Genomic DNA, 25,289 nt, shown 5'->3' on the forward strand with positions numbered 1-25,289 from the left:
GTAGAAGAGCGCTGGCTGCCCTCGGGAGGCGTGGACGCCGGCCCGCGGTGCCGTCCTGCGGGCGCGGGCAGCCGCTGTCAGAGTCACACCTTGCCCCTTCCCGGCGCCTCCGCGTTCGCCGCTCCCGGTGCGGCGGCAGGAACATGGCTGAGGCGACACCCGCCGCCTCCGTCCGGGTGCGTGTGTGCGCCGTGCCGCTGCCGGGAGCGGCGGGGAGGCAGCGGGAGGGCAGGCGAAGCCGCACGCAAAGACAAATTCCTCGTCACGCCAGCCCCTTCCCGGTGGCGAGGACCCGGTGGCGCCGGGCACCGCGGGCGGGGGCGGCGGTTACTCACCGAACTGGCCATGCCTGGGGCGCCGGTACCGCCGGAGCCGCGCGCTCCGGTCCCCCGCCCCCCCCGCAGCGCTAATTCATGGAGACACGAAGGCGACGGCGGGCGGGCGGCGGAGCGGCGGACATTCTCCGTCTCGCCGCTCCCGCTGTCTGCCTCCGCCTTCTCCCCTCCCTCGCACCACACCGAGCCCGCGGCAGCCCCGCCGGCTGACGCGCGCGCGCCGCGCATGCGCAACGAGCGCGGAGCTGACACCGAGACACAGACAGAACAGTTGTGCCGCGGGGGCGGGCACCGAGGCGGTCCGCACAGCCAATGGCGCGCGGCGGCGCGGCCGCGAGCCCCTCCGCCAGGCCCCGCCCCGCCCGCCGGCCCGCGGAGCAACAGGTTAGGGGCGGGGCGGAGCGGAGAGGGGAGGGGGTCGCGTCCCGGGCGGGGCGGGGGCTGCCCCAGCAGCGCCGAGCTGCACCCCATCACAGCGGGAAGGGAAACTGAGTGCGGACAGCTGCGAACAAAAGAGGTCCGCGGGGGACGTCTTCGCCGCACCGAGACGACGCCGAGCGAAGAGAGCGGGAGCAAGCGGCGCGCGGCGGAGGGGGGCTACAGCCCTCCCCTGCTCTCCTCTCTTTCCGCGCCCCCCTTTTCCCGCAAGGCCACTCGCTCTCCGGCGGGCGGGATCCCAGCCTGTCAGCCACTGCTTAAATCGCGGTTGTTTGCGTCCGCCGTTACCAGCGGGGAGAGCGAGTAACATCTCAGAGCTGAGAAACGGCAACGCGCCGAGACCGCTCGTCCGTCGCCTTCCGCTGCCGGCCTCAGCCCGTAAGGGATCTCCGGCCAAAATTAAGTAAAAACACTCCCTGTGCCGAAGGTACACTAAAAGAAGGACCTTCTTCCCCAAATCTCAGCCTCTGTCCCCTGTACTGTCGCAAACAAACGTTTCTGAAAAGCCCCAAATAAATCCTATTGCAAAACCAAAAGGAGGAAGATGCTTTTGCAGGTGTGACAGGTGATGAGGAGCATGGAAACGACACTCCGGATTATTTATCAGACAATTGCTGTTTCTACCGTTAGCAGGCTGATACTCTTCTAAAATAACAGTTAATACCTCAACAGTCTCCGGATCCTCTCCATACCATGTGAGATAAGATGCTGCTTCATGTCACAGAAGCATGCCAGTGGCGAGCTCGAAGTGATTTACTGTGAACGCCTCAGTCGCGGTACTGAAGCTCATGAGGCGATTATTTTCCAACAGCCACAAAAGTCGTCTCAAGTTATCTATAGCAACTGCTACACTGAAAACTGGTTTTATCTGTTTGATTTTCTTTTTCTCTGATGCCAATTACAACTCAGCGAATCCGCAATCAGCACAGCAACCGTTTCCAACAGCGGTATTCATACATACAGACAAACCGAACACCTCCTTGGGCGACCCCGATTTCACCAAGAGATGGCGCGCGGAGTCCTTGCGCTGATGTCCTCGTTTGACCTCTCCAGAAGTCTCCAACCCTCCGCAGTTCGCCTTCTCACCTTGGAACGAGAAATCTAGTTTATCGAAATCCTAGCATAATGTAATAATTCCTTCAAAAGTACTGAGCTGTGTTGTAACTTTTTTAGAGATGTTGCAAGCCTTAAGCAACAAATGCAATAATAACAACACAAAAGGATGAATAAGATTTGTGAAAATTCCACAAGTTACAATGTGACTTAGTGTATTACCATTGACCCATCAAATATATGAATATCCATGTTTTAAAATCACAATGTGTAGGTGTAGTCGTTCACTTATCTTCTACTAATCTTGAATTGGGCTCGCAAGTGTGTATAAGCAGTCCCTCAGCATCCATAAACCCATCAAAGCTGATTCTGGCCACTTTAAAACTTTTTACGTGCAAGACAAGTAAATCCTCACTGGCGTAAGGATTATGCACATGGACAGCAAGGTTGGGCCACTATCACAGGTCATGCAGCAAGGTTCCAAGTGTCAGGGCCCATCTGAACGTAGCATCTGCATGCTGAGAATCCCCAGCGCTTTTCCTAGACAGGTTCCGTTTTTGCTGTGGCTGAGCTGCTCTCAAGTGTTTAGTAGCTGACAGGACTTGTAAGGACTGAGAAGAGATCAACAAGAGCATTTGGCTGTCTAGATCCCTTTGGTTTAAATGGAAATCAGACTTCATTTTTGAGTCAGTGAGGGATTATGCCATGCAGAAGACACTCATTTTTTTGCACTTAACCACAATGTCCTTTTACACCTTAATGCAGAGTTGAATGTGTAACATTCCCAATAACAATAATATGTTTGTATACTAAAGGTATTTTTGCCTTTTGTTATTGGCATATACTTAATTTCAAAACACATATGACCTTTTATTATTGAGAATTGCAACTCCTATTGCAAGTGTTTGATTCTTACTCCAACAATAAATTTGAAGCACTGATGATTTTACATTGTATATATAAAGGAGCACCACCCCTTTGTTTTTTTCTACCTCCTCACCTAAATTCCCATTTAACATTACACTGCTAATCTAAGCGTAAAATTCACAGTGAAGAAATGGAAGATGAGCATTTCTACTATCAGAACAGTGCTACTGCTCTGTTCTCAGTGTGTCAGATAGATACATAGTTTAATGACAATTACGATGCATATTTCTGCTTTCTTACTGTTGCCTTTAAAAATTAGACAAATGTACTTAAATTAGTAACAGGCAAATCTTGATTTAATCCATAAAGACTGTATCCTTTTTAAACAGGCTGCTAAAATTACACATCTCATTGGGTATTTCAGCTTTGCACATATGTAGTTTCATATATATTTTCAATGCATTGAACACGTTATCTTACTGACTACAATTATGAAGAAAGCAGAAAAATGCTGTGTGATACAGATTTGTTACCAAAACAAGTCTATGGAATTATTTCCACACTCAGTGACTGTGATATCAGTACTAAAAGCCTCTTTTGTACTCTCTGTACCCATGGCTTTAAGACTCAAGGACTACAGAATGCTGTCCTGAAATTCAGATACAGGCACTATTTTATTCAGAGAATGTATACTGGAATATAAAGTTTGAAATGCTATAATATGAACTCCTGTTTCCAAACATCTTGCTAGCTAGAAAATAAATGCTTTTACAGTATCTCTCTACATTTCTGGACAAGTCTTCAAAGATCTTCACTGGCTGTGTTTTCCTTCCTTATTTACATAGCTGTTTGATATCTTCAAGAATCTATTTCTGTCCTATTCTGGGGCAGAATCTGGGGATTCTGGATGGAATATGGAATATGGAATATCCCATTGTCTGGTTTGGGTCCTGGACATGTTCTATATCAGCTTCTTGTGCACAGCAAACTGAAAAGTCTTTAAGTCAAGTGCTACTGAGGAACAACCAAAACATCAACCTGTTATCAATGTTATTCTCACACTAAATCCAAAACACAGCACTGTACTAATAATAATATTAACTCTATCCTAGATGAAACCAGAACAATTTTGTAACCTTTCTGCCTGTTTAAATGTATTTCTTCCTTTGTGTAAAAAACAAAAATGATCCATAGCAACAGCTAGAAAGAAGGCCTGATCCTGAATGTACATTCACTTGCCAGCATCCATCTATACTATCTTGCAAGTTAAGAGCCATGATGACTTTTTTTTTTTTTTTTACACAGTATACCCACAAGGCTGTAAATATAAGATTTTTTTTCCCCTTTCTTTCTGTTATACTAATTTCCAGTAAAGGAAGGGTTCATTTAGGCCTGGTAGCATCAAATATATGTACTGCAAAAGAGAATAAATCAGATAAGGGAAAGTAGAACTGTCTTTTTTTTCTCCACAAAGTCTGTGTCATTGTGTTCCTGCTAGCTCTTATGTCAAAGGCAAGACACCAAAGTCCCTTCTGAATCTTTGGGAATTTTTTTCTGAAAGCCACAAAATTGTAATCGCTTCAATGGTTGTCCTGTTACTTTATGGTATCTTTGGCATTTTTATGTTACCAGAATTAAAGCATAAATGAGCAGAACAGCTTTTATACTCAGGCTACTTCAAAAGAGAAGTTTTAGTAACAACATAAGCAAACAGAGTAGCTATTAGGCTTTACAACTGGTGATATCTGAACTTGTTTAACAAGAGAGAAGGTGTCCAACAGAGTCTCGACTGCAAGGTATAATTAGGGTTGCTGGGTCTTTCATCTGTAGAAGAAACTGGAAAGAAAAGAGGAAAAAAAATCTTCCACCAAAGGGAGATGTTTTTCTTCAGTAGTTCCAGCTTGTGTCATGGTTGAGAATAAGACAAAATAAGGTTGTCAGTAACTGGAAAAATTATTTATTCTTAACAGGTACCAGTGAGACAATTTTGTTTTTCAGGATCCCTTAAATAGTTGAGTTTTTTGGCACAGACTTGCACTCCATATTAATATCTTTAACTTGGGATTCTACAAGAAGGAATGGAGCTGCATAGCTCTAAGTCCTTCCATGCTGATTTTTATTTCTTTTGTGTGTGGAGAAAAATATTTTCCTCTTGACTTGGAATAGGATCGAATCAATACAAGCTGTTTTCCTATATCACACATCAGTGTGATAGTGGAAATCCTTTCTTTACCTAAATTTATTAATTCTGATAGTATTTTCAACTATGTAACTGAGACCACTCCGTTGAGTAATGCATGCTTAGAAACATGCAGATTCTTACTCAAATTTGAAAAAGCAAAGGCAGTTGTTTCGTATGTCAGTTGTGAAGGAATGTTGACTTTTAAACAAACAAAATTAAAATAACATTTGTATTCATGCTGAAGGGCTTGTGATGCAATTACAGACATTTAAAAATCAGATTCACAAATTCCCAACATAAACTTCATCCAGAATCAAAGAACGATCTTGAGCTGCTTAAGTGACAAAATGATGTAACTATTTTATTCATTTTGGATGAACAGTTAAAATAAGCATTCTTTGATTTCATTATGGCAGATGGATGCAATTACGTGTTGTCATGGTTCAAGCCCAGACAGCAATGAAGCACCACACAGCCTCTTGGTCAACCCCCACATTCACACCCTCATCTTCCATTGCATGGCAGAGGCCTCAGCATGATGGAAGAAGAAAAGATAATCAAGTACCTTGTGCTTTGAGGCAAGGTCAGGGAAGTTACTGTTTTGGCTAAACAGACTCAACTGCTTGACTCAGGGAAGGAAATAAGAACAATTTATTCTACTACTAACTAGAAACAGAACAGAAAGAAAGCAAAAACACAGCAGGATGATAAGAAAAATACAGCCAGCACTTTAAGATGTCCTCCCACTCCTCCCTTCTTCCCGAGCTCAGCTCACAACTCCCAATATCTCTACCTCCTTCCTCTCCGTGGTGGGGGCAGAGAGGGAATGGGGGATGTGGTCAGTGTCTCACAGGTGGTCACTGCCGCTTCTCTCTTCTCAGAGGAGGAGGGGTTCTTGCATTCTTCCCCTGCTCCTATGTGGGGTTCCTCCCACAGGATGCAGTCCTTAACAAACCCCTCCAGTGTGAGACTTCCTCAACCTCCTCACGCCAGTGTGAGACTCCTCTGGGCATCTTCTGCTACAACACTGCCCTCCTACAAATTCATGGCCTCCTCCAGGCACAGTCACCACCCCTCATGTAAGGTGTTCCACAAGCTGTCAGAAGACTTCAGCTTCACCATTCTCCTCCATGGGTTGCAGGGGGACAGTAAGTGTCATCTCACTATGGGATGCAGGGGAGTCTCTGCTCCAGCACACCTCCTCCTCTCTTCCCTCGCAGATCTTGAAGTCCACATGGACACTTCTCTCTCCTCCAACTCCTTCTACCACTTCCCAGAAATAAAGAACCCTCCTCTTCCACCTTCTTCTTAAAAAGTGATTGCAGAGGCACCTAACTGGCTCAGCCCCAGAGGCGGGTCTGACTTAAATCTGGGGAAAATTTCAATCAGCTTCTTAAAGGAGCCATCATTACAGCCTTTTCCCCATTACCAGAAACAGCTCCACACAAACCCATAACATATGTATAAGAGAAAGTAAAGACCTTGGTTCAAAGAACTACACAGTTAAAAAGATGAAGGCAATTTTCTAGTAACACTATCCAGTACTGCTAAAACTGGGTTTGTCACGGAATAATTATACAGCTGCTGGAAAAAAAGAGGCATTTGGGTCATATTCTTAAAGGTATTTAACTACCTAAAGGTTCATGTGATCAGCTGCTAAAAGTGCTTGCACATTTTACGTCTGTTGAAATAACTGATGTAGCTATAGGCTTCTCAGCAGGCACAAGTCATTATGGTTAGACACTTCCAGACATACCTACATCATGCTGTGGTGTGACACACAGATCCCAGATCCCTGACTTAGATGGAACGTAAGTCAACATTTTTTGCTCAATATACAGCTAACTCTGGAAGCAGCATAGCTGTCTTAGTACAGCACTGTACTTAACCTAACAAGAGCCATATTTCATAGTTATACTGTAGGTGATTCCAGACACAGCTGAAATTAATTGCTGCCTCCTATTATTTTCTTACACAAAGCAGATATGTCTTATGTCACAAAAAAAAAGGAGACTGTTTCCCAGCTCACTTGGACACACTGGATTGTCTTAAGTGTTTCAAATACAGCTGTTTTAAATTTTCATTTAAAGTTCAAATTTTCTGACTCAAATATATGGACTGACTTTTTACATAGGCCTTGTTTTTAAATGTTTCAAAAAACAGCTAATATTACTGGCTATAATGCAAACCACAATGCCTTTTAAATAAATCACCGGTCTGAATTTCTCTGTATTTAATTTCCTTATGCAGACAATACATAAAATTATAGCTCGTTTCTGATCCAAACCAGATTCTTTGATTACAATGTTAAGATGCTGGTTTGAACCCGAGCCAAAACTTAAAATAAGCCTACAGCTGATCTTAGACCTACAACAAGCAATATATATAAGCTGCTTTATAATGCCTATCTGTCTGTCAGGAACTAATGGCAGAATACCCTCTCTGGATCTTCTGTTTTTTCAGTTAGCTACAGAGGTTTTGAGGTTTTATTTGCTGGTCCATTTCTAATTAGAAATCAAATAGAAAATAAGCACTTTAGCTGTTAACATACTAAAACCCTAGTCAGTGCAAAATATCTTTAAGAGCAAGGGCTTTATGTTTTATAAAATAACATAAAATAGTTTTTAACTGACTACCAGCCATTTCAGATGGATGAAGTAATGACAAGAGATAAATGCAAACATGGAATCTTGGCTATGCAAAATATTATAGTATAGAGGATTTAAAAAAAACAAAAAAAAACCAAAAAACCCCAAAAAAACAATGTTTAAAGGCCTCAGGGATGGATATCTGTTCAGAATGGAATGTCTTGTTGAGAGACCTACAAGGAAGTATTCAGATTTTTATTTCCTCACAATGGTGTAGCCCCTAGAGGAAATACTCCAGTTAGACAAAAACACCTGATCGGAGAACTCACCACTAGAAATCAACCAAAGTGCATAAAGGAATTAAGTAACCGTCCTCCATCTGCATTAGGTTCTTGTGCTAGCCACTCTAGTAAAGTTAGCTGACCATTATCCAATAGATGAGTTTATAAGATCAATAGATGAGCAAGGCTCTGCTGGGACAACTCAGGCAGAAAGCAGCCATCTAGGAGAGGTGGAAACAGGGGCTGGCTTCTTGGGAAGAGTATAGGAACATTGCCAGGGCATGCAGGGGTGCAACTAGGAATGCTAGAGCCCTTCTAGAATTAAATGTAGCCAGGGAAGTTAATGACAGCAATAAAGCATTTTTCAAGTACATCAGCAGCAGAAGGATGATGAGGGGGAATACAGGCCTGCTGCTGAACACAGAGGGTGCCCTGGTGACCAAGGATGCAGAGAAGGCCAAAGTACTGAATGCCTCTTTGCTTCAGTCTTTACCAATGCAGGCGCTCGGGAAGCCCAGTCCAGCAAGGACAACAGGATGGCCAGGACAGCAGAGGACTTACCCTGGGTAGAAGAGGAAGAGGTTAAAGACTTCCTGGCCAAGCTTAAGGCTCATAAGCCAAGGGGTCCTGATGGTATGCATCCAAGAGTGCTGAGGAAGATGGCTGATGTGATTGCTAAGCCTCTCTCCATCATTTTCAATCAATCATGGAGGACAGGCGAGGTGCCTGGGAACTGGAGAAAGGGCAATGTCACTCCGGTCTTCAAAAAGGGCAGGAAGGGTGACCCAGGGAACTACAGGCTGGTCAGCATCATCTTCATCCCTGGAAAGGTGATGGAACAACTCATCTGAATGTTGTCACTAAACATATGAAGGAAAAGATGGTTATCGGGGGAGTCAACATGGCTTCACCAAGGGGAAATCCTGTTTGACCGACCTGAGAGCCTTGTATGAGGGCATAACCAGCTGGCTAGATGAGGGGAGAGCAGTGGATGTCATCTACCTTGGCTTCAGCAAGCCTTTTGACACTGTCTCCCATACCATCCTCATCTGAAAGCTCAAGTAGTGTGGCTTGGATGAGTGGATCAAGAGTTGTCTGAATGACAGAGCCCAGAGAGTGGTGATCAATGGCACAGAATCGAGTTGGAGGCCTGTGGCCAGTGGAGTTCCACATGGATTGGTTCTGGGGCCAGTCTTGTTCTACATCTTCATCAATGACCTGGATGCAAGCTCACTGATGACACCAAACTGGTAGGACTGGCTGATTCCCCAGAAGGCTGTGCTGCCATTCAGTAGGAATTCGACCAGCTGAAAAGTTGGGCAGAGAGGAACCTCATGAGGTTCAACAAGGACAAGTGCAGAGTCCTGCACCTGAGAAGGAACAACCCCATGCACCAGTACAGGCTGGGGGTTGAACTGCTGAAGAGCAGCCCTGCAGAGAGAGACCTGGGAGTCCTGGTTGATAATAAACTAACCATGAGCCAGCAATGTGCCCTCGTGGCCAAGGTGGCCAATGGCATCCTGGGATGCATCAAGAAGAGTGTGGCCAGCAGGTCAAGGGAGGTTCTTCTCCCCCTCTACTCTGCCCTGATGGGGCCTCATCTGGAGTCCTGTGTCCAGTTCTGGGCTCAAGAGGGACAAGGAACATCTGGAGAGAGTCCAGCACAGGGCCACCAAGATGATCAGTGTACTGGAATATCTTTCATACGTGGAAAGGCTGCAGGAACTGGGACTGTTTAGTCTACAAAGAGGAGATTGAGGGGAGATCTTATTAGCATTTACAAATATCTAAAGGGTGGTTGTCAGGAGGTTGGGACATCCCTTTTTTCTATAGTAGCTAGTAACAAGACAAGGGGTAATGGGATGAAGCTGGAACACAAAAAGTTCCACTTAAATATATGAAAAAATTATTTCATTGTGAGGGTGATGGAGCAGTGGCACAGGCTGCCCAGAGGGGTTGTGGAGTCTCTTTCCTTGGAGGTCTTCAAGACCCACCTGGACATGTTCCTATGCTACCTGATCTAGGTGGATCTGCTTCTGCAGGGGGATTGGACTACATGATCTCTAAAGGTCTCTTCCAATCCTACCATTTTATGATTCTATCATTATGTGCAAGATGACCAGTAAGTCTTGGTCATAGACTACTCATCCTCTAGCTTGGTTACAGGAGTGTCAGAAAAGTTGGATACACTACCTTCAGAGTTTCTATTGTAAGAGTCATGAACCAGTCAAACCTTCCTTATTGCCACTATCACTAGAAAGTGAGTGAGAAACTGGAATAGATTAGTAGTACCTTGGTAAAAAAATCCTAGGGAAAAGCAGAACTCTTTATCAGTGAGAAGTACTCACATAACCACAGGTTCTTAATTGTTTCTATCTTTAATGTACTCATGTTTATACTCTCACTGATTCAAAAAGTAGTTTTGGCCCAATTTCATGGATGGGGAACTGAAATAAAAAGAGATTATGTTGAATATGAGTTGAATGACTATGGGTTGAATAAGGACAACAAAACATGTTACAAAGTAGAGTGGTTAAACCCAATGAGGACAAAGCTTGGCCAAGAAAAAAAGCTGAAAATATGAAAAAATATTTTTTTTTAAAAGTAGGTTGGTAGTTTGGGAGACCAGAGGGACTGGAATTTATAGCTAGCTCAACTATTACTTCTTATTAGAAATGCTTTGAAAAATGTAGAATTTGAAAGAACATTGCAAATTTTGGACAATATATTACAAAATATTGGACTTAATCTTAAAGGTCTTTTCTAACCATAATGATTCTGTGATTCTGGGAATCTGTTAAAAATTGATGCCAGGAGGCCTGCAAGTCCTTTGGGGGAGAATTCAGATCACCAATAGTCTGTTTTCAGAATCCATGTTTCAGAATCCTGAGGCAGATGGGTTGCAATGTACTTTTCTGAAAGTCACTCTACAATAGGAGTAAATTTCACAGTCGCTTTCTATAGTCAACAAAAGATGGAAATTTTGTGTCAAAGAAGTGTTTAACTGGTGTAATTTATCTTACTGCAAACATTGGAAACTGTTTCAATACAAATGATTCTGTTAATAATGAGATTAAAATTTCAGGTGTTCCAGAAACACCTGCAGTCTTCAGTGGAACCAAAGGAAATTTAACTCCAGTGAGCACAGAAAACATACATCATAAGAAACACAGCTCTATAAGATCCCTGCAGAATGTAAGTGGCAGTAAAAAAACATAAAAAGGAAAGACAGCAAAAAACAAAAATAAATTACCAGGCAAAGACAGAAATGTAAAAGCAACCTTAAGTAGTAAGAAAAAGTAGTATTGTTTCACTGAACTTTTTTTCAACAGTTAGGTCCCTAATGCCGTTAGACTTCTGTCATACTGCTGATCCCTTTCATATCACTAGCTTTGCCTATGTGAAAATAAGTACTTGCAGAACTTGTCAAAAAAGGCTCATACCAGTTCTTAGTTTTAATCCTTAAACTGATAGATCAAGTGAAATCCAAAAGAATTCAAAGAGAACACTAAAACTGAAGCCTTGTCTTGCAAACACATACAGAGTAAATGTAAATGAATCAGTGATATCATTAACCTCAATGCCAATGACTGCCATTCCCTAATATTCAATAGCTCATTTGTTTTAATATACTCCTGAGCAGGCTTCTTGAAGGTTTATGACATTACCTTCTGTCTAGTTAAATAAATGTAGAGTCTAATGGTCCTGTGCCCCACCCAGGTTTTCAGGTTCACTATGGTTTCCTAACTCTGAGGTCATGGAAGAATAATAGTGGTGGCAAAGTACCTAGCAAGGCTGCATTTGAAGATCTATACCACTTTTCTGTCTTTGTTATAAAACCCGACCTGATAGAAGTCCTCATCATAGAAATTTCAAGCATTATCCTTTACCCTAAGTTGGAAGTTACCAATAAAACTAATTTAGCTAACGGAGTTTTTAATGCACATAGGACAAAAAGATCATTATTTACATATTTTGTGAAATAAGATTCCGCACTCCCTCCCCCCCACCAATACTCAAATACAGCTTTACCCTTGGCCACAAAACTGACTGAACTCTGATAACGGAAATGCCTAAGCTTGCAGATACTATACAGTCACAGAATCACATAACCACAGATTAACAGAATCTTCAGGGTTGGAAGGGACCTCTAAAGAACATGAGTTCCTGTGTGACCTACCCTAGGAGGTCCTGCTCTGGCAGGGGCGGGGTGGACTAGATGATCTTTTGAGGTCCCTTCCAACCCACAAGATTCTGTGATTCTGTGTGACATATTTTCCACAGACTGCAGGACTACCTTTATTTGCAGCAGCCAAAGATGTGTTTGACAGCTTTAATTATTGATCAGCAAGATTGAGTAACTACACAGAGACATTTATTGAAATTAACGTAGAATGTGCAAGTTTGGTTCAAAAAATTATTCCATGTTAGTACATTTAAAACATGACTTAGAAGATGACAAGTACTTTGCCTTGGGATGAAAGTCTTCACAGATGCCATCATAGGCTTCTGAAGGCAATGAGAGCTTTACAGGCAGGAAACCTGGAAGCAAATGATAGCTTTACAAGAATAACAGACCTTAAAATGTAGAAAGGAAATATTTACAGTAAAATTGCACAATACCGAAATCTTCTTGAGATCTCTGTAGTCACACCTCAATAATCTAAACCTGCTTGTAATTTTGGGTTTTATGTGCTTGAAAACAAAATCAGATTAACAAATCAGCAGAGGTATAAACACCAGGAGCGTGTTCAGATAAGTGGTTTAAGAGTCTCCAGACATACCGAAATCTAAGGGCAAACCACATGAATAAAGGAGGAATAAAGGAGGAGACATTTATGAGCTGCATCCTTTTACTTCCCCAGGGCTTAGATTGCCTGTGCTTATGCCCCACTACGGAGTCAGACTGCTGGGCACAAGCTGTGTGAGAAAGAGCCTTGGTGAGAGCCTCACCACTTTGCTCAGGAGCTGCACATCCCTCATTCAAGGCCTTCCTTAGCTACAGCACAGACAAGCCTACGTCCAGCCTTGGACCTTGCTAGTCCAGAAGATGAACCACAGCCTCCACTTCCTATCCGGGTCTCTGACATTTATCATCACTCTGGTCTGCTGACCCAGGACCTCTGGGCAGTGGCTGACCCTGGCCATCTCATCAGCCCCTTCATCAATTTGTGTCCAGGTGCTCAGAGACCCTGCTCTGGCTGCTCTCCAGTCGAATGTAAAGGCTTCTTTCAACTGATTCAGCTATTCCTTCTAAACTGTGAAAACTCCTCGTCTCCATCCAGGCAACATTGCTCAGGATCTCAGGGGCAGCTTCTAGGTGTTTTTATTTTTTTTTCTTACTGTAAACCTAGTCACATACTGCTGGTCTTCTAGAAACCAGAAACTATGTAACACTGGATAGCTGAATATAGTTTTCAATTTACATATATTAATTCCAAAAGAGTTTGGATTTTATCTATTTTTCTAAAAAAAATTAAACCAGTATATGCAAAACAGAAGCTTATTTCTCCTGTTAGCTAAAAGAGCTGGAGGTGTGGGAGACCTTAACTGGAACAAGGAAGGTGAGGATCTGCACCCAGTGATGCAGAACTGTGTTGTACATCTCAGCATCTAATGGAGACAGATGTTGTGGAAGGATGAGACGGGTGAGTGAATGAGCCAGCCACTAGACATTCTACAACTGGAGAGGGCTGAACAACTCAAAGTAAACAAGCTGCTGCCTACAACCACTTCCCATCTGGCCACTTCTGTCCATGAAGCAAAATGTGAAATACAGCAATGCTTACAAATCCAAAGCTGCTTTACCCTGCACACAAAATATCTGCATTTGAAGGCCAGTTTCTCTATCTTGTCATTCAGTTTGGATCAACAACCCAGGAACAATCTGCCAAACACTTAGCACTATCTCCTCGGGGTAAAATAACCATTATGTTAACATAGGAGACATCTACTTAATTAATTTTACTGAAATCTACAAAGATATGTCATTGGTTTGTGTGGATTTGTTTCTAGTATCAGGGAGCAGGCTGTAAAGATGGCTCCTGTAAAAAGTCACTTGAAACTTTCCTTGGCTCTGAGTCAGACCCACTTCTGGGGCTGAGCCAGTTAGATGCTTCGATGATCACTTTTTATGAAGAAGAAACAAGAAGATGAGAGTTCTCCTTGTTCTTCCTTTTTCCCAGCTGGTGGTGGTGGAAGGAGTTGAGAGAAGCGACTACGCAGACCCCAAGGTCAGCAAGGGAAGAGAGGAGGAGGTGTGCAGGACTCACCTGAATCCCATGGTGAGATGGCAGCTGTACCCCTGCAACCTGTGGAGAGGAGTGGTGAAGTAGGGATCTGTTGGCAGTTCATTAGGACCCCACTCCAGGGGGGCCTGGAAGGGATGGTGAATTTGTGGGAGGGCAGCATTGCAGCAGAAGGTGCCCGGAATGCTGCTGGTTGTAGAGGCGTCTCACACTGGAGGAGTTTGCGAGCAGAAGCTGTAGCTGTTGGGGAGAACTCACACTGGAGATTCTTTAGGGACTGTATCCTGTGACAGGGACCCTGCTTTGGAGCAAGGGTAGAATGGGAGGAGCCCTCCTTCCCTGAAGAGAAATAAGTGGCAGAGACCATCTGAGACGGATAGACCATATGCCCCATTCCCGGTCCCCTCACCGTTGAGGGGGAAGGAGGTAGAGATATCGGGAGCAGTGTGTTGAGCCCTGGAAGAATGGAGGAGTGGGAGAAGGAGATCTGGTACTGGTTGTATTTTTCTCATCATCCTGCTCTGGTTTTGCTTTCTGTCTGTTCTGTTTCTAGTTGGCAGTAGAATAAACTGTTCTTACTTTCTTCTCTAAGTTGAGTAGTCAAGTTGTTTTTGCCCAGAACCGTAATTGGCAGTGAGCCCTCCCTGACCTTGTCTTGATCCACAAGGTCTTTATCTTTTTTTCCTCTGATCTTACTGGGGCCTCTTCCACCCTAAGGAATGTGGGGCTTGGTAGGGGGCTGAGAGAGAGACTGCTTCGTGCTTCATTGACAGCTGGGCCTGAACCACAACAATACGTTATCAGTCTGAATTTTGTTCCAGATTTGCTTCATTAATGGTCTGAAGTCCATCAGCAAGAAGTCCTCTATCTGTACTTGACCAGTCAAGCCCTTTGTCAATGCAGCAGCACCTTACAGTCAGCCTTAACAAAACCTGAAGGAAAATATCATCTTATCCAGGAATTCAGGAGACATCAGGTATCTAGAAATGTAGCAAGTTCAACATAAAATATACTAATGGTTCTATGTAGTCTTCCCTTGTAAAACACCAGTCATTTCATTTCAGTTACAAAAATGGGCCAAAAAATTCTGTGGCCCTTGCCTGCACTAATATAACAGGAGATTTTCTCTCTGAACTGCTACAGGATAAGGTTCATTACAGCATTTTAAAACTCATCTTGTGACTCACAGAATACTCCCTGGCAAGTGTTAAGCAATTTCATTTTCCAATAATCTCAACTTGCTTTGAGCATTTAAATCCAGGACTTTTTGTTCAATTCTACCCTCACACTGAACTTTGGTGGAAGTCAGTAGAAGCTCCGTGTGTGTGGAGTGACAGCCCTTCCTAACTGACTACTGTTTGCAGTAAAAGCATCTGCATCTAAAAGTTTAAGGCTTTTAAAATAAGCCTTAATCTTAGTAAAAAAGGCTAAAGGCCTAGCTGACTAGGCTCATTTGCTAAAACTATTGTGTTACCAGGCTTCAGAGATTTAAAAGAAACAAATTTTAATAATGGTAGGCTTTGCTGCTATTGATTTCTGCAGTATATTCTAAACTGTGACTTTCCTTATTCCTTTCCTTCATTTTTAAAGCTAGAATTGCATTCTGGATTGGATAAAACTCCGTACGAAATGAGGTATGCAGATTAGGCCATTATCAGTGCTGTTAACAGTAAGATTTTCATTTGGGTAACAACCTAACTGGGAGGCCTCATAGCACATTACAAAAGCTGCTTGAGAACCTTCTGGCATTTCTTGGAGAGCATTACCAGTGTATCACCACTCAAGGGAAGACTGTCCCATTAATAAACAACTCAGAATATCCTTAGAAAAAGTGTAAGTGGAGTCAAGGACTCCTGTCCGGTTTTTCTCCTGGAAGAGAATTCACAGGCCACTGAATGGGGCGGTTTTCACAGATTTACCAACCTTTGCAAAAATTCTTGTAACAGTAACTGGAGGGTGCTAAGCCTATTTGGCAGTCTAATCCAAACTAACTGAATTCTATTGCTTTTTTTTTACAACAGATAGACCACATGAAGACCAGCAGGAAACACGGTTGAACACATCTCCCAGAGGTGTCAAATTTCTTTCAAATTTGACTAGTGAAAGCAGATTTTGCAGCATAATCTGCATCTGGTATGTATCTTTGAATCAAACTCAATTATAATTTTGGCACTCATCCTGCATTTGTAACTTCAATGTATTTATTTCACCTTACTGGAAGGCCTTGGAAGCTGAGGACACCACTTCAGTGAACTACAGAAAATATTTCTCAGTTTCACAGCCACATTATAAAAGACCTGTGGGTTGAAAGGCAATCAAAAGTAGTATCTGTAAATGTAACCACATTCATTAAGAGATATCTTCTGCATTTTGCCTGCTTCCGAGACCTGGGTATAGAAAAAAAACCCCTCTATTAAAACAGATCAAGACCACAGGACAGAAAATGGTTTCATACAGGTGAGATGGATTCCTTTCACTTCAAGCCTCTCAACATAGTAAAAGCCCCTTGTTAGTGTGTTTGGGTTATGTACACTCAATATCCTCACATACCAATGTCCCTAGAGGACCTGCTTGAAACAGGGCTGGTAATTAGGTACCAGCATAAATTAATCCAGAGAATGGATTGATATGCTTGATATTTTGATGCTAAGCCTGAAGCCACTTTGGTGAGGTGCTTCTCAAAGCAAGATGGTATAAAGAGGATCAGAACTGTCAGCATCAAAATATTTCAGGAGGCTACATCGTCCTTTCACTTCAAGAGATCTCACTGCAATTTTCTCCTAACTGAACTCCACCTTGGCTATCTAAGTAATAGCAGACTTAGCATTGTACTCTAGATCAGGAGTCTTCTCTTTTGGACATTATACAGAGTTGACACATGGCTACATGTTTCCTTGGTTAACATACTACTGAAACACACATTACCTGTCTAGGAGAGCTCTGCAACAGGGCAGCTTCAAAAAGATTCTGTGATTCAAAAAGAAAACCTGATTGGCTAAAAGGCTGTGTGGCAACAAACAAAAGTAGTCTCAAAAGTAGTTGAGCAAAAAAGGGAAACAGAAGAACAAAGTATACCAATTGCATCCATGCATCTCATGTCTACCTACTGCAACAGTGGACGTGGTGGCAGCTGAGACTGACTCACTCTATGCCCCAGCAGCATGTGAAGAAGAGATCTGACAAGCAGTATTGGGAGTCTCATGGAGACTTTGTACCCCAGGAGTCAGGGGTCGCCCGAGTCACTGTCCTGGTTTAGGCCCATCAGGAAACAAAAGACCACGATTAGCTTTGAGTACCCAAGAGGCTGAGAATTGCCAAAGGGCAGGGGGAGCTTAATTGCCACTTAAGGTTCAGGACAGAACAGACCAGGCCACTCGGCTTGGGGAAGTCAATGCAAAATAATTTAATGCAACATCAACCAAAACGTAACCCCAAAACCCAAAACATAACCAAAATAAAACAACACAGAGTAATACAACGATGAAGAGTCTGACCAGCCTTTTTAAGAACACCTTCTTGCCACCCCTCCCCTCTTCCTGAGCTCAGAGCCCTGATCCCGGGGTTTTTACCCTGTCCCCCCCGAACAGTTTAGGGGGGCAGGGAGTGGGGGTTTCAGTCAGTCTGTTCCCTGTTCCCGATAGCTTCTGCCGTTTGTCCTTCCTCAGGACAGGTGGGCTCTGCACCCATGCTCCCTGCAAGTCCGTGGGGTAACACACACACGGCAGCCCTGCATGGGCTGCTCCGACGCGCACTTATTCCAAAGGCTGCAGCTCCTCTCTGCCTCTCGTGTGGGGCTGCTCTGCGGCGTGCAGGCTCTCCAGCACGGCCTGTGTCATGGCATTTTCCAAGTAGTGGAGTATGTGAGTTAGATGTCTGCTTTGTGTACTAGACAGTGGGGGTCAAACTGGCAGAGAGAAGTGGTGTGGAGCAATTTCTGTAGCTCAGCAAGAAATGCTAAACACCAAATGGTTTAATAAAATAGTTGATAGAACAGAAAGAGGAATGTAGATAGTAAATAAATACCGTGTCCCTTCAAGTAGTGGGAATCTTGCATTCATGCAGCATTGGATGGACCCCAGTCAGATTTTCCCAGATATACGGCATGCTGCACAAATATCATACATTGAGAAAGGTTCCAGCTTTTTAGTTGTTCAAGCTACTATACAACCTTCTTACAAGAAAACAACCCTATTAATAAAGGATGTTGGCATGAGAACTTCACACAGCACTTGAGATAAGGGCAAAGACACAGGGTTCATATAACCAATTACCTGTGGAGAGTGGGAGCAGCCTGAAGGGTCCTCAGTTACTGTGTGCTAGCTGCATTTGCCCTGAGCCAAGGAAGCTGTGCAGCATTACACCAGCCTGAAGGTGACTGTTCTGGTTTAGCAAGGAGCAGCTTTTGCTTTGTGACGAGAATGCAAGCTGTACCCCTGCAACCTATGGAGACCCATGGCAGGACTGAGAGTTACCAGCAGCTCCATGTGAGTGAGCCCGAACGGGCGACGGACTGTGTGGGGAGACGGCCATGGCACGGGCCGTGTTGGAGAGCCTGTGTGCCGCACAGCAGCCCCACAGGAGAGGCAGAGAGGAGCTGCAGCCTTTGGAATAAATGCGTGTCGGAGCAGCCCGTGCAGGGCTGCCGTGTGTATGAGGTACCCCATGGACTTGCAGGGAGGATGAGTGCAGAGCCCACCTGTCCTGAGGAGGGACAAATGGCAGGAGCTATCGGGAATAGACTGAAACCCCCACTCCCTGCCCCCCCAAACCGTTCAGGAGGGGAGGAGGTAAAAACCCCGGGATCAGGGCTCTGAGCTTGGGAAGAGGGGAGGGGTGGCAAGAAGGTGTTCTTAAAAAGGCTGGTCGGACTCTTCATTGATGTATTACTCTGTGTTGTTTTATTTTGGTTATGTTTTGGGTTTTGGGGTTATGTTTTGGTTGATGTTGCATTAAATTATTTTCATTTTTTACCCCAAGCCGAGTGGCCTGGTCTGTTCTGTCCTGAACCTTAAGTGGCAATTAAGCTCCCCCTGCCCTTTGGCAATTCTCAGCCTCTTGGGTACTCGAAGCTAATCGTGGTCTTTTGCTCCCTGATGGGCCTAAACCAGGACTATCAGGCCCAAGCCACTACAGACAACAGTGTAACAAGTCTCAAGAACTGACATATCACATATGTAATGTCAGTAATGAACCAACTTGTCAATAACAAGATGCTCTTAAGGCAGAATGGAATGGGAAGAGGACACTGAATTTTGATTCACACCATTGCCTACAGTGACCTAGAAATACAGACTGAAATACATCACTGTGAAAGGTTCTCCAGGTCTTTATACCTGATCTTGCAATACTACAACTTCATCAGCAACTGCATCTGTGAGTCAATCCTAGGCTGAGTCTACTGAGCCCAAAAGCCACACCACAAATTCTTCTACATGTAGCTTGCAGGTTACTGTGGAAAGTCATGTAGAGAAAACAAGCAGTCTATATGATCTATGGGATCTGACTGATCTTCACTTTGCATGTATACAATGTAGGCAGCTCAAGAGAATAGTTTTGCTCTCCTGAGCCACTTGTGGGCTTATTTTGGCACTCAAAAGTGTCAATATGTACCTTCCCAGCAATTAAACAGAACGGACAGGATCCTTGGGATGCCACAAACTGCCTATGGTTTTAGCTGGTGAACCTGGAACAAATACCGTAAGTTATTAAGCAATTCCCTAGTTTTTTAAACCAAAGAAACTAGGAAAAAAGGAGACAGACATGTCTACATTTGTTTCACATTTGTCAGCATTTCACTACTTTCAGCTCAAAGTACACACCCTTTAGAGATTAATCCAGCCTTTCACACAGACCTTTAAAAATATTTGCACTTTTCTCTGAAAATATTTTTAGGACAAGCATCATGATGTTACACATGTCTTGTAGAAATTGATTGCTGCTTTCACGTTCAGGAATGGAAATGCTGTTTTCTGTTAAAATAACTACCTTAATTGAGAATACAAACTCCTTAGACTCCACTGCATGGAGCTTTGAAACTGTTGGTAGCAAGTGGTCGTAAAAACACAGGAGAGCTCAGTTTAAACTGTTCTTCTGTCTTTGAGAAAGCTGCACAACATGTATCAATTATAATTCACATCCACCGCCTTTCTGACGTCCCTGCAGTTTGCTCATCACTGCTTGTCAAAGTATTTAGAAGACCTATGAGACTCCCCTGTGGTAATTTTGAGGCTGATAAAGATGTTTGGGTATTTTCACATTTAGCAAATACACGATGAATTACTTTTTCAAGACAAGTTATATCACTTCTAAGTCTTTGGATTTCAATCTGTATTTCAGTTTATACGTATGGAAGAGCCCGAACCTGGCCCTGCACTACAAGACTAATCCCTGCATGCTACCCAAAAGTCCGGGCCCAACGTGCACGGGCGCGCAAGCCCGTGACACCTGCGCCAGGCCGCCGACCGCGGGACAGCCAGCAGCCTCGGCCTACCGAGGGCTCCCGCGCTGTCCTCACACAGCCGCATCACGCAGCAGCACGCCGTGTCTCAAACCCGCCTGGCTATGACGAACAGTTTATAAAACCACCGGACCCAAGCACCCGCTTCCCGCGCCTCCCTCTGCCGCATCCAGAGCTGAGGGGCGCCAGTGCGCATGCGGTACCCGCAGCGCAGGCGCCTTCGCCGCTGTGGGTCGCGGACAGCCGGGCCGGTAGCCGTGTCTGTTTCCGCCGTGTCGCGGGCGGGAGGCGCCGAGAGAGCCGCTCGGGTTGCCAGGCGAGGTGAGCGGCATGAAGCTGCGTGGCGCGGCGCGGGGCGGCGAATCGAGGTGTTCGCCTCTTCCCCAGAGCCGCTCCCTGGGGGTAGCGGGAAGCTGGGCGTGCAGGGCGGGCGGAGCGCGCTGAGGGCGCAGCAGAACGGGCCGTGCCCGTCGGGGCCTGCGGGGGATGGGGCCGCGGCGGGGGCACCGACACGGGGTCAGGCCCGCAGCGAAGTAGTGACTCCTGACATTGTTTAGTCACAGAGGGATTTCTTTAAACCCAGGGTGTTGTGAAGGGACGCACATGTGACACATGAGCGGTGGGAATGCTGGCAGGTATTTTGATGCTGTTGATTTGGTAGGAATGCCGGTTTGAGTATAGAGACCTTTAACAGTGAATAAAAGGAAATAAGGGTAGGAAGTGTCATCTCATTGCTCCCAGCGATCATTTTCTGTTATTTAACTTAGTTTATTTTGTCGTGATTACTTTTAATAAACTGATATGGGTCAGATGGGAAGATGCAATGCCATGACAATCCTTCTCTGGTTCAGTTACATTAGTGATGATTGTCCTTAGTGTTAGGATGCTGCTTTGGATTTATGTGGAAAGGTTTTGGTAGTGTGGAGGCTGCAGAAGTGGCTTCTATGAGGAGATGCCACAAGCTTCCACTGTGTCAGATGAAGCCAGTGCCTGCCAGCTCCAAGACAAGGCCCTGTGCTTGCCAAGGCTGAGCTCCCTTGGTGATGGTGACAGCACCTCTGTGGTAATGTGTTTAAGAAAGAATAAAAACTACTGTGCAATAGTAGCTGGCAGAGAGGAATGAGGTGAGAATCAGCACTGCAGACTAGCAAGATTAGGGAAGAGGACAGAGAAGGTGTTCCAAATGCCAGAGCAGAGGTTCTCCTACAGCCCACGGTGAGGTAGGCCCTGCCCTTGCAGCCGTGAAGGCCCACAGTAGTGGAAATTAGCACTTGCAGCCTGAGGAGGACCTGACACTGGATCAGGGGGATGCACCTGAAAGAGTCTGTGATTGTATGGAGAGCCAACACTGGAACAGGCTCCTGGCAGGACTTGTGATGGAGCAGTCTGTTCCTGAAAGACTGCACACTGTGGAAAAAATCCATGCTTGAACAGTTTGTGAAGAACTTGAGGCTGTGGAAGGGACCCATAACAGAGCAGTTTGTGAAGGACTGTCTGTGGGGAGATGGACACCATGTTAGAAGAGACTGACCACAACCCTGATTCCTTGGGAGTGAAGTTAAGCCTAGGAGGAAGGGATGGCTGGGGGAAAAGTGGTTTTATATTTGTTCTCATCTCTCATTATCAATCAAATCAGAGTAGGATAAGAAATTAATTTCCCTGAACTGAGTCTGTTTTGCCCATGGTGGTTATTGCTGAGTGATCTCTCCCTGTCTATCTCAATGCAGGAGCCTTTCATTGTATCACTTGTCCAGTTGAGGAGGAGGAGTGATGGTAGGGCTTGATTGGCACCTGGCAGTCAGCCAAGTGTAGTCCACCACAGCTGCTTACTTGTTCAAATTGGTTATGTTGGGAAAACAAGCAAGGGTGGCTTTGCTATACTGTGTCTTTTTTTTTTTTTTTAAATACATGTGTGCATGTGTTGGGGTTTGTTTGAGGTGAATATTTTTCATCTAATTGGTGACATTGAGTGCCCCTTCATCACTGAGAATAAATACAGCTTAAGACAAAGAGCCAAAAAAAAAAGTGAAAAGTAGGATGTACTTAATGACTTAAGAAAGTTGTCTGATAATGCACGTGAGGTAAGTTTTGCGGTATCCAGTGTTCTGTGTTTGCCTGCTAAGTCCAGTAGTTTTGGCAGAGTCTTTTGTGCTGTGCTAAGAGAGGACTTCTGTAAGGATCTGCAAGATAATTATTCCCTCATCAGGTCTCCTGAGCTTGATTCTTCTTTTTTTTTAGTTATAGAAGACAGTAAAAAAAATTAGGAGTGTTCTGCTGTTGCTTTTCCAATTGACATTATTGTGCGGAAATTGATCCGCTCCTGGAAAAGAAAGGGACTCCAAGAAATATGGATGCTAATGCCTATCTATAGAACGGGCTTGGCATACTGACAAGAGTGGAATCATGGTTCCTAAAGGTGGCAAAGCAGGGCTTTTTTTTTTTGTTTTTTTAATTAATAGAACATGATCTCCAAATTAAAGTAACTACCTAAACTAAAGAAGGTAAAAAACTTACTTTTTTTGTTTTGTTTCTTTCTTTTCACAGTGTCTCAGTCTTGACTTTATCTTGATAGCTGTTACATCTTCAGTGTCAAAAAACAAGACATTGGGTTGAGAAAAGGGACTGATTGTTTGGATTTTTTTAACTATCTCCAGATTTAGGTAGTGTGGAGGTTCTGTTTTATGAATCGTGCTTAGAATTTTATGCAGTGATTTTGACTATCCTTTGGCTTTGCTCTTAGTACCAAGAGCAACTGTGCTACTTCTAAATGTGTTACTCTTATTGTCTTTGTCTTATTATTTTATTGCTTTCAGAGTACATACATCACTCTATGATCCTTCTATAGAGATTATTTGCTGTTGGGAAGACTGGAAATATTGCTTTGCAAAGTAGGATGTAAATGAATAAATAGAATCATGGGGAGGTATGCCAAGGTTAGGAGTACATTTAGTGTTTCCTAACTATTTTCTAATTCAAATCTTGAACTATAAGTTCATTTGACCTCCAGGTTATCTTTTGAAAGCTTTCAAAGAGCCATAGTGGTACCTCTTGACTAGGTACCACTTCATTAAATGTTTCTGAAGTGCAGTTAACCAGTTTTTTTTTTCTTAAACTTTCAGAAATGTATACAAGTATATGGGAATATTTTTCTGTTTAACTGCCAGGAATTTATACCGACTGAGGTAGTAACTAATAATTTTGAGGTTTTCTGCTGTGAATGGTATTTGTTATAGCACATAGTGCATTTGTGTATTTCGAGGGTATAATTATGTCTTACCGTTGGCAAGACTCCCAACGTGTCACAACAATAGCATGTCTTGAAACTGGAGTACTGTGCATGTGTATGTTTTCTCAGTGCCTATTGCAAAGGTTTTTAGTAAGTGCTTGTTTGGTGTTTTTTATGGAGGAAGCCATTCTTCAAACACACTGGAGGTGTGTTTACAGTAAACTAAAATGTTGGCATATTTACTCTTAGTCATCAGCTTCACGTATTTGCAATAAGGTAAACTGAGTTCTGTTTTCTCTCCAGCTTAGGTACCTCTGTGCTTGTGGGTGCCTATATATCGGATTTTTTGGTCAGCTTTCCCTATAAATAATAAATAAATTCTTTAATTCTTAAATCTCCTGTTAACTACAACATCAATATTGTACATACTTTTTCTGGTAAATAGCATGGTTTTTTTCTATGTCCCAAGTATAATTTTTCTTTATCTCTCTTGCAGAGTGAGAGTTAGTGTCATATGACAGAGCTAAAATGTTGGATGACATCAAGAGGCGGTTTGAATTTCCTAATGCAGTTGTTCAGTCACAGGTAATTCTTTTAAAAGCATTAAGCCTTTTTTTTTTTTTTTTTTTTTTTGTGGAAACCTTTGTTCCAAGGCCTGCTGCTTGTTAAGGTGATAAGGAAGAGGTTTTTTGGGTTTTCTTTTCGAATTTGTTTGAGGATTGGTTTTTTTTTTTTTCTCCAAAGGAAGAAAACCAAAGAAGTAGGGAAGTCGCAAACAAATGCTAATTGCCTTTTATGTGTAATCCAAATGTTAGGTATGATTGCTCATCACTATAGAGTCTCAGCTGGAAAATGAAAAACTTTCTGGGGCCAAATGATTTTTTTTAGTAACCCTGTGATCTTGAGATAAGCCAGGAGTTACTGTAAGTCATGTGTGTGGTCAAAATACTTGACAGTACTTAATGGAACTCCTTTTAGGACTGGATCTGTTTTCTTTTTGTGTTATGAGAGCTGATGAACTACTGTTGCCGTAGCTATCATGAAAGAATAACTGTGTACAGCTCCACTGTGATCAGCAGATGCCTTTTTCAGCTTCATGCATTGGCTCCTGATCACATTCACCTGATGTCTCACATGCCTGAAGTGTTTATCATGGTATTTTTAGTAGACAGGAAGGAACAAAACTAATCGTCTCTTAAAAAAAATTCACTTTCCTTTCTTTGGCTGTTGCTTGTTTCAGTGTTAAAAATGTATCTTTTCAGTTGTAAGACAATTGCCATCCTTGATTTTCTTTCCCTTCATGTTTTAAATTCAGGGTTAAATATGTAGCCATTTATTTGGTGGAATAACTTGATGTGAATGCTGTCTGTGCAACCTGGTGTCTGCTTTTTTGGTTCAGCTCAGACTAAATTGAAGAACAGACACAGAGGTCCCCTTGTGATCAACTTGATATTTAGGAGAGAAAAAATGTTCTTGAAAGCTAGAGTTCATCTTAGGTCTAGCAAGGGTTCTTGTTCTGCAGATAAGTTGTGGAGAGTAGGACTTGGCATCTTGGAACCAGTTCATTTTTTTTGGTGCAGAACAATGCCTTCATGGTACAAGTATTGCTGAAAT

At 43.5% G+C, this 25,289-nt stretch overlaps 2 protein-coding genes across 5 annotated transcripts in view; one reads left to right on the top strand and one right to left on the bottom strand.

The window, feature by feature from the left end:
- Positions 1–510, bottom strand: part of MLLT3 (MLLT3 super elongation complex subunit) — a 139,870-nt gene extending 139,360 nt beyond the window's left edge. For all 4 annotated transcript variants that reach the window (XM_062017875.1, XM_062017872.1, XM_062017873.1 and 1 more), the window contains exon 1: positions 336–510. In XM_062017875.1, coding sequence (XP_061873859.1) covers positions 336–347 — 12 coding nt within the window. In that variant the 5' untranslated portion in view covers positions 348–510. The remainder of the gene's footprint in view (positions 1–335) is intronic.
- A 20,174-nt stretch (positions 511–20,684) lies between these two features.
- FOCAD (focadhesin) overlaps positions 20,685–25,289 on the top strand; it is a 117,471-nt gene continuing 112,866 nt past the window's right edge. The window contains exons 1-2 of the mRNA XM_062018520.1: positions 20,685–20,770; positions 24,172–24,260. Coding sequence (XP_061874504.1) covers positions 24,204–24,260 — 57 coding nt within the window. The 5' untranslated portion in view covers positions 20,685–20,770; positions 24,172–24,203. The remainder of the gene's footprint in view (positions 20,771–24,171; positions 24,261–25,289) is intronic.

The sequence above is a fragment of the Colius striatus genome, chromosome Z, assembly GCF_028858725.1.
Source record: "Colius striatus isolate bColStr4 chromosome Z, bColStr4.1.hap1, whole genome shotgun sequence".
NCBI classification, from domain to species: Eukaryota; Metazoa; Chordata; class Aves; order Coliiformes; family Coliidae; genus Colius; species Colius striatus.